The sequence below is a fragment of the Stegostoma tigrinum genome, chromosome 4 (genome assembly GCF_030684315.1).
Source record: "Stegostoma tigrinum isolate sSteTig4 chromosome 4, sSteTig4.hap1, whole genome shotgun sequence".
Lineage (NCBI taxonomy): Eukaryota > Metazoa > Chordata > Chondrichthyes > Orectolobiformes > Stegostomatidae > Stegostoma > Stegostoma tigrinum.
The window spans coordinates 81,888,270-81,902,203 of record NC_081357.1 but is presented as its reverse complement, the minus strand read 5'-3'; the positions used below and the strand labels follow the sequence as shown (position 1 = coordinate 81,902,203).

At 43.7% G+C, this 13,934-nt stretch overlaps 1 protein-coding gene across 5 annotated transcripts in view; it reads left to right on the top strand.

The window, feature by feature from the left end:
* Positions 1 to 13,934, top strand: part of LOC125452394 (regulating synaptic membrane exocytosis protein 1-like) — a 596,477-nt gene that overhangs the window by 387,803 nt on the left and 194,740 nt on the right. For 4 of the 5 annotated variants that reach the window (XM_059645492.1, XM_059645491.1, XM_059645490.1 and 1 more), the window contains one exon: positions 3,909 to 3,998. In XM_059645492.1, coding sequence (XP_059501475.1) covers positions 3,909 to 3,998 — 90 coding nt within the window. Of the gene's footprint in view, positions 1 to 3,908; positions 3,999 to 8,047; positions 8,070 to 13,934 lie in introns of those variants that run through there. The other variant, XM_059645493.1, reaches the window with a different exon arrangement.

Sequence of the window (13,934 nt, the reverse complement as noted above, 5' to 3'; positions counted from 1 at the left end):
ATGATGTAGGTTTTTGTGATCGTTCAAAGGTGAGAAATTTTAAAAAATCAATGAGGTAAATGATAGCAGAGTTGCTGAGAGGTTGACAGACTGGTAAAATAATTGACAGTTGAAATTTGAGTGAAATGATGCTTTTGGGAACAAGGACGGGCAATGTATGATAAAAAGGTTTGCTCGAGCTATACAGGATGGTTTAAATTAAATAACCACGATGGTTGGAGAACCAGATTTGTAATTCAGAAGATGAGGTATTCAGCCTTCCAACAGATACAACAGGGACTGAGGTTGGTAATAAAGAAATGCGGTCGATGGAGTGAAATTGTGGACACAGGGATGGTCAGAAGTGTATATACTTAAATGCTAGAAGTATCAGAAATAACGTGGATGAACTTATAGCGTGGGTCAGTACTTGGAGCTACGATGCTGTGGCCATTACAGAAACTTGGGTAAATCAGGTACAGGAATGGTTGTTGAAAGTTCCAGGATTTAGATGCTTTAAAAGAAATAGGGAAGGTGGTAAAAGCAGCGGGGGAGTGGCATTGCTAGTCAGGGCTATTGCTAGGCAGAATAGCAGCTTCTGAAAGGTAGTGCGAGAATCATATGTCGACAGAGTCGGAGATAGTAGGAGCTGCTGATGCTGGAGAATCTGAGATAACAAGGTGTAGAGCTGGATGAACACAATAGGCCAAGCAGCATCAGAGGAGCAGGAAAGCTGACGTTTAGGGTCTACACCCTTCTTCTTTTTTCTGATTATCCATCTTCTATCCGCCTCCAACTTTCTCCCTATTTATTTCAGAATCCCCCTCCCCTCCCCCATTTCTGAAGAAGGGTCACAAAACCCTGGTTAGACCCTACTTGGAATACGGTGAGCAGATCCGGGCACCACACCTTAGGAAGTGCATGTTAGCCTTGGAGTGGGTACAACAGAGATTCCCATGAATGAAACTATACTTCAGGGTTACATTATGAGGAGAAATTATACAAATTCAACCTGCTTTCTCTCCAGTTTTGAAGGTGACCTGATTAAAGTTTTCAAGATAATAATGATTGTACAGGACATTGGTGAGGCCACTTTTGGAGTACTGTGTACAGTTCTGGATATTATTAAATTGGAGGAGATGCAGTAAAGATTTGCAGGGATGTTACCATAACTGGAGGGTTTGAGTTATGAGGAGAGGCTGGATAAACTGGAACAAGTGTATAAATAGGAAAGACTTAAAGAGGCATGGGCAAGTGGATGCAAATGGGTCTAGTTTAGTTTGGGAAACGTGGTTGGCATGGATGAGTTGAACCAAAGGGTCTGTTTCCATGATGTATGACTCTGTATTAACAGGGAAAGACAGGTTAAATAAAAATAAACTATCTCCACTGGCTCAAGATTCCAGAACTATGAGGAGTAGTCATTCGGGCCAGACCATTCAGGAGAGATGTTAGGATGCACTTCTGTGCAAAAACAATGGTAGAGGTTTGAACTCTCTGCCACAAATGGCAGTGGATACAGAGTCAGTTGTTCATTTTAAATTTGTGACAGTTACATTTTTGTTAAGCAAAGTTATTAAAGGATATAAGCCAAATGCAGGTATGTGCATTACTGGACTGAAATGTTAACTCAGCTTTTTTTCCACAGATGCTGTCAGACTTGCTGAGATTTTCCAGCAATTTCTGCTTTTGTTTGCGCACCCATGTTGTGAATTAGTGATTCCTGACATCATCCTTGAAGCATGTAGTTCTAATTTTACATTTCTGACCTTTGTCTGATCAAAGGGAGTAGTTTCTCTATCCACCCTCATATTTCCTTCAAAGGAACTCAGTTATATTTACTCCCCAGTCATCTGTACTCAAATAAACACAAGTCTAGTTTTTGCAAAGCGTCACGGTTATTTAACCCATTTGATGAATCTGTGTTGTGCCCACGCAAAGACCAAAATCCTCCTGCGATGCAGTACCCAATCATGCACACAGTACTCCAGTTAAATCAGAGCTTTACACTAGTGTTGCATACTCTCCAAATTTTTTTGTATTCCACTCTCTATAAGATGAAGACTAAACAGTCGACTGAAGTTTCAAATTATTTTCTGTACCTGTCCATTAATTTCTAGAGATTCTGTACTTCAGCTCATTATTATTTTTCTTCCTCCTCCTTACCAATTAAAAAAAAAGTTCTCAGTTGGTTTAGCTCATCTCTGATGGTCAGATTCTGCAACTGATTTTTGTATATTGCTTGGAGATCGAGTAAAACCATCCAGAGATTGAGATTTCTCATTGCCCTGTGTCTGTTGAGTAAGACACTCAAGCACGGAATGCTGGAAATACTCATTGGGTCAGCTAACACCTGCAGAAAAAGAAACAGTGCTAAGGTGTTGTATTTTCATCGCTGAGGTGGGGAGTGTGAATCCACAAATTTCCCAGCTTGCCGAACTTGCCTCAGAGAGAAGCTCTGTTAAGCTAGTCTTCATCAGTCAGTGTGGGTGAGAAGTGCAGTTTCCTGTGCCTGATGCAGACCAGAGCAATCGCAGGGGCTGCTGAGGGCTGAGGGAGTTTGTCCTAGATGTTAAAATATTAGGCCTCTTATTGGTCACCCCTTACTCCCCCACATCACCCACATCCATTGCCCATAACCCATCACATTAACTCATGCCAACCATTTCACCTCGCCTACTCCCATGGCCTTTTATAGCTTCTGATCAACTTAATGTGAGATCAATTTCCCCCACAACACACTTTCCCGTTACATCCTCCATGCCAGTTCACCTACTAATATTCACCACAGACAGACCTCAAGTGCGATGCTGAGCTGAAATAAAGGCCTCCACTTTTTTCACAACCTTGATCATAATAAACGGAAAAATATAGAGGAAAGATGCTAAACTTCAGAGAGCTCAGAAAAGATTTATAAGGGTGTTGCCCAGATTGGAGGGTTTGAGCTATAGAAAGAGGCTGAATAGACTGGGGCTTTTTTACCTGGAGAGTTGGAAGCTGAGGACTGAATTTATAGAGATTTATAAAATCATGAGGGGCATCGATCAGGTGAATAGCCAAGGTCTTTTTACTAGAGTGGGGGAGTCCAAAACTAGAGGAAATAGGTTTAAGGTAGAAGGGACAGATTTAAAAGAGACCTGAGAGATAACTTTTTCACACAGAGGGTGGAGCTCGTATGGAACGAGCTGTCAGCGGAAGTGGTGGGGGCAGGTGCAATTACAACACTTAAGAGGCATCTGGATGGGTATATGAATAGGAGGTGTTTAGAGGGATATGGGCCAAATCCTGGCAAATGTGACTAGATCAGTTTAGGAGATGTGGTCAATATGATCGAGTTTGATTGATTCCATGCTGAATAACTCTGACTGGAAGCATTCTTGGGAAAGTCTTTTGCGCTCTCAGCAGACATTGTGTAACTTCCAAGAAGTTCTGCAGCCCAATAACAGCCCTCAAAATAGGCACAGGAGTTAAAGATTATACTATTTTTCAATGTTAAAAACTCATCCAAATCAAATTGTCACAATGTGTTTGGGCTGCATCTTGCACAGTCACAAACACAACCCCTCAGCACGTTGATCATTCACAACATCACCATACCAACACTCTCACTCCACCAAACACATGATGACTTCGTTAAACTGATTTTTAGAATGAAAGAATTTATCTTCCTGTGTATCTTATTCATAAAGATTTCTCAAATATTTGACATTTAACTGTGTCATAGTTTTGTTCTTGAATGAATTTGTTTTTCAATCCATCCTGCCAACTTTCCAGCATCTTTGAATGGTTCAAATCATTGACTGTTCTCTGTATCATGTTTTTGAAAGTGCATTGCCTTTATGATTTGCAATCTAACATTATATTCCTTCTTTGTTTTCCTTTTCTGTCTTCTTTCTCTTCCACCATGGGATGCCATGTACTGGCATTAGTGAAATACAGCACTCTCTTGACAGGGCTAGGAGTGCTAGCACCAACTGTTTGAGACCAGATACTAGTTTACAGTCATCAGAACAAGACAGGTATATCCAACCCTTTATTATCCTTGTCATCTGTGCTGATGATTCGGTGTTTCTTTCGTTGTGACCTTGTAGGATTCTTGGATTTATGTTCACACTGTAACAGTGTTTTCTGCCCTTCTGCTTAGACCAGTCCTCAGATGTGAACCATTTAACGTTTCACCTTTCTTTTGCCATGAGTGTTTGCCATTTCAGTAGTTTCCCATTTTCATTGCTCACACTTCTTCCAATTCAGTGGTTGTGCCTGTGGAGAGCCTTTCATATGTTGACAGTAATAAAATTTGCAATGACTAAATTTTAAAAATCAAAACAAAAATTGGGAAATTGAAACTCCTTTTTAAACATTTTTGCTTATTGTCCTGAGAGTTGTCTAAACATGGAAATGAAATTCTTCCAGCTTCTGTCAAACATATTTACCAGACCTTCACAGCTGTACTATGTTGATTTTTAGGCTCACTGAGTTAGCTGTGCAACTGATCCAAAGTCCTCCAGGATGATCGAGGCAGTATGTTTCTGAGGCAAGTCGTTAATCAGGTTTCTGCTATATATTATCAGTTCACCTCCTTCTGGAAAGGGTTGGTTTGTCTGGGCAGCAGCTCAAGACAGAATGAAAATGTGACATTCAGAGGTTGAGTAGCTCACAAGTACTCTTGGTAATTGCCTTACCTCTTAACTTCAGAAAGGTGATTGAGTTATCGGGCCAGAAGCTGTTTGAAGCAGTGAGTGGGCCTCAGTGAGATTCAATTGTAGCCACTTTCCATACAATGTTCTTCTTCATCCATTATGACTTTTGCAGAAATCATGCTTGTTCTAACAGGCTATAAATCCACTTGACTCTGATATTCGCTGTGGGTAGGGTTGCCAACTGTAGGTGGATGTATTCCAGGAGATTTAATCACAAGACTGTGCTGCCCCTCACCATCCCCTTCACCAACAGTAATAGGTTAACACATAATAGCTGTTTATCCTTGCATCCCAAACAGAAAGAAAATAAAATCAGAGATAGTAAGAACTGCAGATGCTGGAGTCAGAGATGACAAAGTGTGGAGCTGGAGGAACACAGCAGGCTCGGCAGCATCAGAGAGCAGGAAAGTTAACATTTCGAGTCAGGACCCGTCTTCAGAAAAAATAAACTTCTCCTTATCTAGTAGGGTAGTCCAGGAGTATTCCATCTGTAATACGATTACATAAACAAAAAATTCACAAAATGTTACTGCCCCATTTAATTTTGTTGTTCAGAAGATTGATCTTAGGAGTGGGAAGAATTGAAAATCTTCCTAATTTAGCCTGACCTACTTGAACGTTACTACCTTATGGTTTTCAGTGGAAATTCTTGAGTTTTGTGAACTGTCCCCATTGGTTAGGCCACTTTTGGAGTACTACATGCGGTCCTGGTCTCTGAGCTATAGGAAGGATGTTGCAAAACTTGGAAATGTTTAGGGTGGCATGGTGTCTCAGAGGTTAACACTGCTGTCTTACAGCACAAGGGACCTGGGTCACTATCTGTGTGGAGTTTGCGCTTTATCCCTGTGTCTGTGTGAGCTTCTTCCCACAATCCAAAGATGTGCAGGTTAGGTGGATTGGCCATGCTAAATTGCTCATACTGTCCAGAAATGTGTGGGTTATGTGGATTACCCATGGGAGATGCAAGGTTATAGGATAGGGGTTGGGTCTGGATGGGATGCTCTTCAGAGAGCAAATGTTGACTTATTGGGCTGAATGGCCTGATTCTACACTGTCGGGATTCTATGAAAAGATTTATAAGGATGTTGCCAGGGCTGGAGAGTTTGATCTAAAGGGAGAGGCTGAATAGATTAAGGCTATTTTCCCTGCAGCATGGCAGGTTGAGGGGTGACCTTTTAGAGTTTTATAAAATAATGAGAGGCATGAATAGGGTAAATAGACAAGATCTTATCCCCAGGGTGGGGGAATCCAAAATTAGATGGCGTAGGTTTAAGGTGAGAGAGGAAAGATTTAAAGGCGACCTGGAGGGCAACTTTTTCATGCAGCAGGTGGTGCGTGTATGGAATAAGCTGCCAGAGAAGGTGGTGCAGGCTAGTGCAATTATAACATTAAAAAAGTATCTGGATGGGCATATAAATAGGAAGGGTCTAAAGGATATCGGCAAAATGCTCGCAAATGGGACTAGATTTATTTAGGATATCTAGGTGGCATGGACAAGTTGGTTTGAAGTGTCACTTTCTGAGCTGTACATCTCTATGGCTCTATGATCATATCGTAGACCATAGAATCCCTACAGTGTGGAAATAGGCCCTTTGGCCCAACGAGACCACACTGACCCTTGCAGCATTCTACCCAGACCCATTCCCTTCCAACTCACCTCAGCTATGCATCCCTGAACACTATAGGCAATTTAACATGGCCAGTCCACCTCACCCACACATCGTTGGACTGTGGGAGGAAACTGGAGCACCCGGAGGAAACCCATGCTGACACAGGGAGAATGTGCAGAGTCCACATAGACAATTGCCCAAGGGTGGAATCTACCCAGGACCCTGGTGCAGTGAGCCATCGTGCCACCCCTATGATCTTCCATGATTTTACATTGTTATCTCAGATTGCTTAAGTTAGCTGAAATTTCAGCTGTGAAGGCCAGAAATGATTGCACGTGTATGCTCTTGTTGTGGGGCTATTGTATAGCACAGTCTAAAGACACAATATGCATTTATCAGGCATTGTATTATCATTTGGGGTGGCACAGTGGCTCAGTGGTTAGCACTGGAGGCTCACAGTACCAGGGGCCCAGGTTCGATTCTACCCTTGGGCAACTGTCTGTGTGGAGTTTACACATTCTCCCTGTGTCTGTGTGGGTTTCCTCTGGGTGTTCTGGTTTCCTCCCACAGTCCAAAGATGTGCAGACTAGTTGGATTGTCCCCGCTAAATTGCTTGTAGTGTTCAGGGATGTGTGAATTAGGGGGGTGGTTTGCTCTGAGTGTTCATGTGGACTTGTTGGGCCAAAGGACCTGTTTTCTACACTGTTGGGATTCTATGATTTGCACTGATCATTGCATTGATCACTGATTAATTTCCCTGTATTCAAAATTAAGTGAGGCACAGGTATGAGGTCATGTCCAAAATCAGTAGGCACAAGTATAAGGTGAGGAGTTACAGGAAATATGAGGAAAAATTGTTTTTCACCCAGACAATGGGAGAAGTGTGGAATGTGCTGCTTTAGAACGTGATGCAGACAGAAACTCTTGCAACATTTAACAAGTATCTGGATGAGCACTTAACATGCCAGGACATAGCAGGCTCTAGACGAAGTGCAGGTAAATGGAATTAATGTCACTTGGTGTTTGTTGGGATAAAAGGTGGACTCAATGCCAAACAATTGGGTAGTATGACATGCTAGCAAAAATGAAGTAGTGACTCTCTTCCTTGTATGCACACCAATTTGGATTTTTAAAAAAGGTGCAAAAGTACCTATTGCATATACATTGAAATAAAATTAACACAAATTTTAAAAGAACATTCCCAGCTGAGCAGCACTAATAGTCACACTCTTAAAAATTTTATTGACTGCTGTTGATGGTTATCCATGTGTCTTGATTGCTACCAGACTCAATGAATATGGGGCTATTCCTAACAATTTCATTCTTACCCTTTTTCAACATGTGCAGTGTCAATTGTAATTTTCAAATTATGGGTCAGGTTTAATTGCCTGTATTAATGTACAGTAGTAGAAAGGTGAAAGTGCATTTTCTATCAGTGTTTTGAATTGCAATGCTAAATCTAAATTGATATGAGATGCGTTACAAGCAAGATGATCTATCTTAGTAACCCTAGATAGGACGATTCATTGTGCTGGAACTGGTGGATCTGACTGTCCTGAGCTTCAACATAAGGGACTCCAGTTGGCTGCATTGAAGGGGTTAGGGGGAAGACTCAAAAATCTCCTGTCCGTTTCTCTGAGTACCAGCAGATTTCATCTGGATGTCTAACACTCATTGCTATCATAGGAACAATCACTTGGATGAGATCCTAAAGGATTAGCAATGTACCATGCCCAGCAACCCAGAAGAGAAGGGGGAATAATTACTGAAAGAAATTCAGGTGGGTATTTTACTTTGTCACGAACATGTAGGTGCTGTAATATGATCCGAAAGCAATTATTTTAAGGCTCTAGGTACAGGGGAGATATTTCACAACAGGAAAGCTAGTTTGGTATTGAAAACACAAATATAAAACCATTATTTGCAATCTATCACCATATTAAAGGCTTCTCTTCCTCCGAGTTCTGTGCAGATTTTATTCTACTTTGGCTGTGCTTGATCCTTGAACAGAGCAACTCAGAAGCAATGAACATTTAAGAGATGTGTGATTTCTTTTGAAAAGGATGTGGCTCAAATCTGAACAGGCAAAATACATTTGAAGCCATCCAACACTTCCAGAGCACTACACAAGGTACAGGCACCCTGGCAGTTTCCTCCTCCCTCACTCTCAGCTGCTTTAACCTGATCACTATTCAAGGTTGACAGGAGTTTGCTGCTTTCTTGTACTGCTAAGTGGTGAACTGCCAACTGGAACAAAGCTCCAGCTAGAGAGTGGTTCTGAAACACATGATCTTTTTGGACACAACACAGTAGTTTGCTGAAAACTGGATGTCAAACAATGTCAAGCAAGAAATTCCCTTTTTGAGCTCATGTCTTTCTCACTATTTGATTCATTCTCTGGTGTTCGTCCTTTTGAGTCAGCCACTGTTATAGGGCAGGTTATTTCTACTAGCATGACTTCGTTTGACCAATCCAGGATCAAAACGCGTACGGATATAGTAGGAACTGCCGATGCTGAAGAAGCTGAGATAACACGGTGTGAGGCTGGATGAACACAGCACGCCAAGCAGCATCAGAGGAGCAGGCAAGCTTGACGTTTCGCGTTGGGACCCTTCTTCAGAAATGGGGGAGGGGAAGGGGTTTCCGAAATAAATAGGGAGACGAGGGAGGCGAATAGAAAATGGATAGAGGAGAAAATAGCGTGAGAGGAGACAGACAGGACAAAGAGATGGGGATAGAGCCAGTGAAGGTGAATGTAGGTGGGGATTGACGGAGGGGATAGGTCAGTCCAGAGAGGACGGACAGGTCAGGGGGGCATGGGATGATGTCAGTGGGTAGGTGCTGGGGGTGGAACTTGAGGTGGGAGGAATAGTTAGGGAGGCGGGGACTAACTGGGCTGGTTTTGGCATGTGGTCGGGGGAGGGGAGATTTTGAAGCTTGTGAAGTCCACATTGATACCCGTGGATTGTAGGGTTCCCAATCGAAATACAAGATGCTGTTCCTGCATCTTTCGGGTGGCAATGCAGGAGGCCCAGGATGGACATGTTGTCCAAGTTGTGCGGGGGCGGGGCGGGGGGGGGGGGGGTGGGGGGGGAGAGGTGCGGAATTGAAATGGTTCGCCAACTCTCCAACACCTCCTCCTACCGTCCCCTCAATCATGACCCCACCCCTGAGCACCAAACCATTATCTCCCAAACCATCCACAACCTCATCACCTCAGGTGACCTCTCACCCACAGCCTCTAACCTCATCGTTCCCCAACACCGTACCGCCAGCTTCTATCTCTTTCCCAAAATCCACAAACCTGGTCGACACATTGTCTCTGCATGCTCCTGCCCCACCAAACTCATCTCCACCTATCTGGATTCCTTTTTCTACCCCCCCCCCCCCCAGTCCAGGAACTCCCTACCTACGTCCATGACACCACCCACACTCTCCACCTGCTCCAGACCTTCCAATTCCCCGGTTGCCAATGCCTCATTTTCACTCTGGATATCCAGTCCCTATACACCTGCATTCCCCATGCCAATGGCCTAAAAGCCCTCAGCTTCTTCCTGTCCCGCAGACCTGACCAATCCCCCTCTACTGACACCCTCAACTGCTTATCCGAACTTGGCCTCACCCTCAACAATTCCTCCTTAAATTCCTCCCACTTCCTACAGACAATGGGGGTGGCCATGGATACCCGCACAGGCCCAAGCTATGCCTGCCTCTTTGTAGGGTACTTGGAACAATCCCTTTCCCAAAGCTACACTGGCCCTATCCCCCATCTGTTCCTCTGTTACATTGATGACTGTTTAGGTATTGCCTTGTGTTCCCACGAGGAGCTCGAACAGTTCATCCACCTCACTAACACCTTTCACCCCAACCTTAAGTTTACTTGGACCATCTCTGACACCTCTCTCTCCTTCTCCGTCTCTGGCATCCACCTGGAAACCGATATCCGTTTTAAGCCTACCAACTCCCACATCTACCTAGAATATTCCTCCTCTCACCCACCTTCCTGTAAAAATGCCAACCCCATTCCCAATTCCTTCGTCTCCACTGCATCGGCTCCTGAGATGAGGCTTCCACTCCCGCACATCCCAGATTCCCTCTTTTTTCAAAAACCGCAACTTCCCCTCCACAGTGATCAAAAATGCTCTTGACCATGTCTCCCACATTTCCTGCAACTCATCCCTCACACATCCTGTCCGCAATAATAACCAAAACAGAATCCCCCTCGTCCTCAAGTACCACCCCACCAACCTCCCAATCCAAAGCATCATCCTCCGACATTTCCGCCATCTGCAATCTGACCCCACCACCAAAGACATTTTTCCTTCCCCACCCTTATGAGCTTTCCGGAGGGACCACTCTCTCCGTGACGCCCTTGTCCGCTCCACACTGCCCTCCAGCCCCACCACCCCTGGCACTTTTCCCTGCAACCGAAGTAAGTGCTACACCTGCCCCTATACCTCACCCGATCCCAGGCCCTAGGAAGACTTTCCACATCAACAGATGTTCACCTGCACATCTGTCGATGTGATATACTGTATCCGCTGTTCCCGTTGTGGCCTCCTCTACATTGGGGAATCCAAACGGAGGCTTGGGAACCACTTTGTGGAATGCCTACGCTCTGTTCACAACAAATAACTACACCTCCCAGTCACAAACCATTTCAATTTCCCCCCTCCTGCCATTCCTCGGATGACATGTCCATCCTGGGCCTCCTACATTGCCACGATGACGCCACCCAAAAGATCCAGGAACAGCATCTCATATTTCGCTTGGGAACCCTGCAGCCCAAGTGTAGCAATGTGGACTTCACAAGCTTTCAAAATCTCCCCTCCCCCAACCACATGCCAAAACCAGCCCAGTTAGTCCCCGCCTCCCTAACCATTCCTCCCACCTCAAGCCCCACATCCATCCCCTACCCACTAACATGTCCCGTGCCCCCCTGTCTATCCTCCCTGGACTGACCTTTCCCCTCCCGAGCTCCTCACCTACAGTAACCTTCGCTGGCTCTAATCCCATCTCTTTGACCTGTGTCTCCTCTCACCTTCTGCTCTATCCATCTCCTATTTGCCCCCCCCTCCATCTCCCTATTTATTTCAGAATCCCCTTCCCCCCGCCCCCATGTCTGAAGAAGGGTCCCGACCCGAAACATCAAGCTTTCCTGCTCCTCTGATGCTGCTTGACATGCTGTGTTCATCCAGCCTCATACCGTGTTATCTCATAACACACACAGATGGGTTACTAGAACCAGACTTACTGAGATTCTTCTGCTGCAGAATCCATAGTCTTCTCTCCTTTAAACCTTACGTTCCTGCCCAGTAAACTGGGGAGATTTTGAAAGCTTGTGAAATCCACATTGCTACACTTGGGCTGCAGGGTTCCCAAGCGAAATATGAGATGCTGTTCCTGGATCTTTTGGGTGGCGTCATTGTGGCAATGTAGGAGGCCCAGGATGGACATGTCGTCGGAGGAATGGCGGGGAGGGGGAAAATTGAAATGGTTTGTGACTGGGAGGTGTAGTAGTAGAGCTAAATTCTCAAAAACTCACTTATTCTCAAAACAACCACACTTACATTCTTTCAATACAGACAGATAAGTACCAAATGTTAACATACAATAGGTCTACTTTATATCAATAAATTACAATAACACTTGCATTGCAAAAGGAAGTAAAACAGAATCTGGTGTTTGGAGAAGGGAAGCGCAGATTTTCACAAAGTGGAGGGCCACCATGACTCCTTTAAAATGATCTGAGTCTTTCAACTGATTAGCTTATATTGAAAGGAGCTTTGTACCAGAACTAAACCTATTTAGGCTCATGGGAGTCTTTCTGAACTTGGGTGAAGAGCTGACTGAGTGGCAGAGATAAAATGTGTTTCCTCCCTCAAGAGCAGCACCCTTTTGAAATTTCAGCGTAAACAGCTTCAAAATATAATGTCCTTTCCTGAAATACCAGACCCTTTAATTGGAATTATGACACTGGAATCCAGTTTTTTTTTTAGCAGTGATGTGATTAAAGCCTCTTTAAAGCAAAGTTAGCTTTTCTTATGTCTTAGATGGTTTAGAACATAGAACATTACAGCACAGTACAGGCCCTTCGGCCCTCGATGTTGTGCCAACCTGTCATACCGATCTGAAGCCCATCTAACCTACACTATTCCATGTACGTCCATATGCTTATCCAATGATGACTTAAATGTACCTAAAGTAGTAGATTCGCCAACTTTAGGTACATTTAAGTCATCTTTGGATAAGCATATGGACGTACATGGAATAGTGTAGGTTTAAATGAGTGAACAACTTGGAAGAATAGATGGGTCATTTCCACTTGGTGTTGACAACGCTGATAGCTGTTGGATTGTCAGAAACATTCTACAGCGAGATTTAGGATTCCCCAGTATGAATTCGGATATCAGTAGGAGACCTACTCCTGATCTCATTTGAGCAACCTTGCTGGGTTCATGCGCATGTGTGTGAGAATTGTAGGTGGAATACTGGATCAGGTTCAACTCTGATGCCCAGTAGGTGAGAGTAACTGCTGACAATGATAGTCTAAACTACCAATATGCATCATGGTTGGCATGAGGTGCTGAACATAGATTGACACCTCTAAGGGATTTTACCCCAGCAGGGAAACAATGGCTGTGAATCTCCTTGCGATCTAAGATGAGGAGATGTTAAAGCAAGTAGGAAATATCCACAGAGGCAAGTATAGCTTCAATTTAACGCAGAACAGTATCATGAGAGGACAGGGTTTTAGATTTCCCTACTGGAATTCCAAATCCACCGCAAGAGAGTAGGGAACAAAAGGAAGGTACAGAATAAATTAGAGGATTTGATTTTAAAGACAGCATACCCCAATAATTTATTTAGCTTTGATTTCTATGCATAGCATTTTTAGTGGGAAGCTACAGTTCTACAGAGATTCCGTATTTCCCAAAGACGAACCATTAGTCAATTTATCCGTGTAGTGGGTCAAACTGTTTGCCATCTGTATATGTGTATCAGTTAGAAGAAAGTCTGAAAACACAGGTGGACAGACGGACTCAAGGACTACAACTCAACAGTAACAATACCACATTTCAAACTCAGTTTGTTTCTGTTGAGACATCATTGTTTCTACCAGCATCACATTGCTGTTTCGCAATGGCAACAGCAATGGCAATTCCACCAATCATTTCTCCAAAATGACTTAATCCTTAGTATGTACTGGTAAATTGGTTAAAAAGATTGGAACTTCTCAAGCTTGCACCTGTGCCACTGAGCAGGTGTGCAAAGTGGCTTCTGACAATGCAAGTGTCCTGCTGAAATTGTTTAAGATGTCTTCAAGCAATGGGAAAGTCCTTACTCCTGGGAAGATCTGTGTTCAAATCCTACAGAGCTATGTCAGAACACGTCCAAACAGGTTGACAATGATTTCAAAAAATTAAAATAAAACACTTGGACGACAGAATGCACGTCTCCTTAATTACTCATATGATTCTGTGTTTAGTAAGCCAAGAAGCTCACGTATATCTCCCTGGTCTTGTGAAGAGATAGAACCATAGGTGGCTTCACCATATATCAGGCACTCCACATGATATGTGTGAACTGGGAATACAGAGGGATGGATCTGGCAACCATGTCATAGATTTACAGGGAATAATGC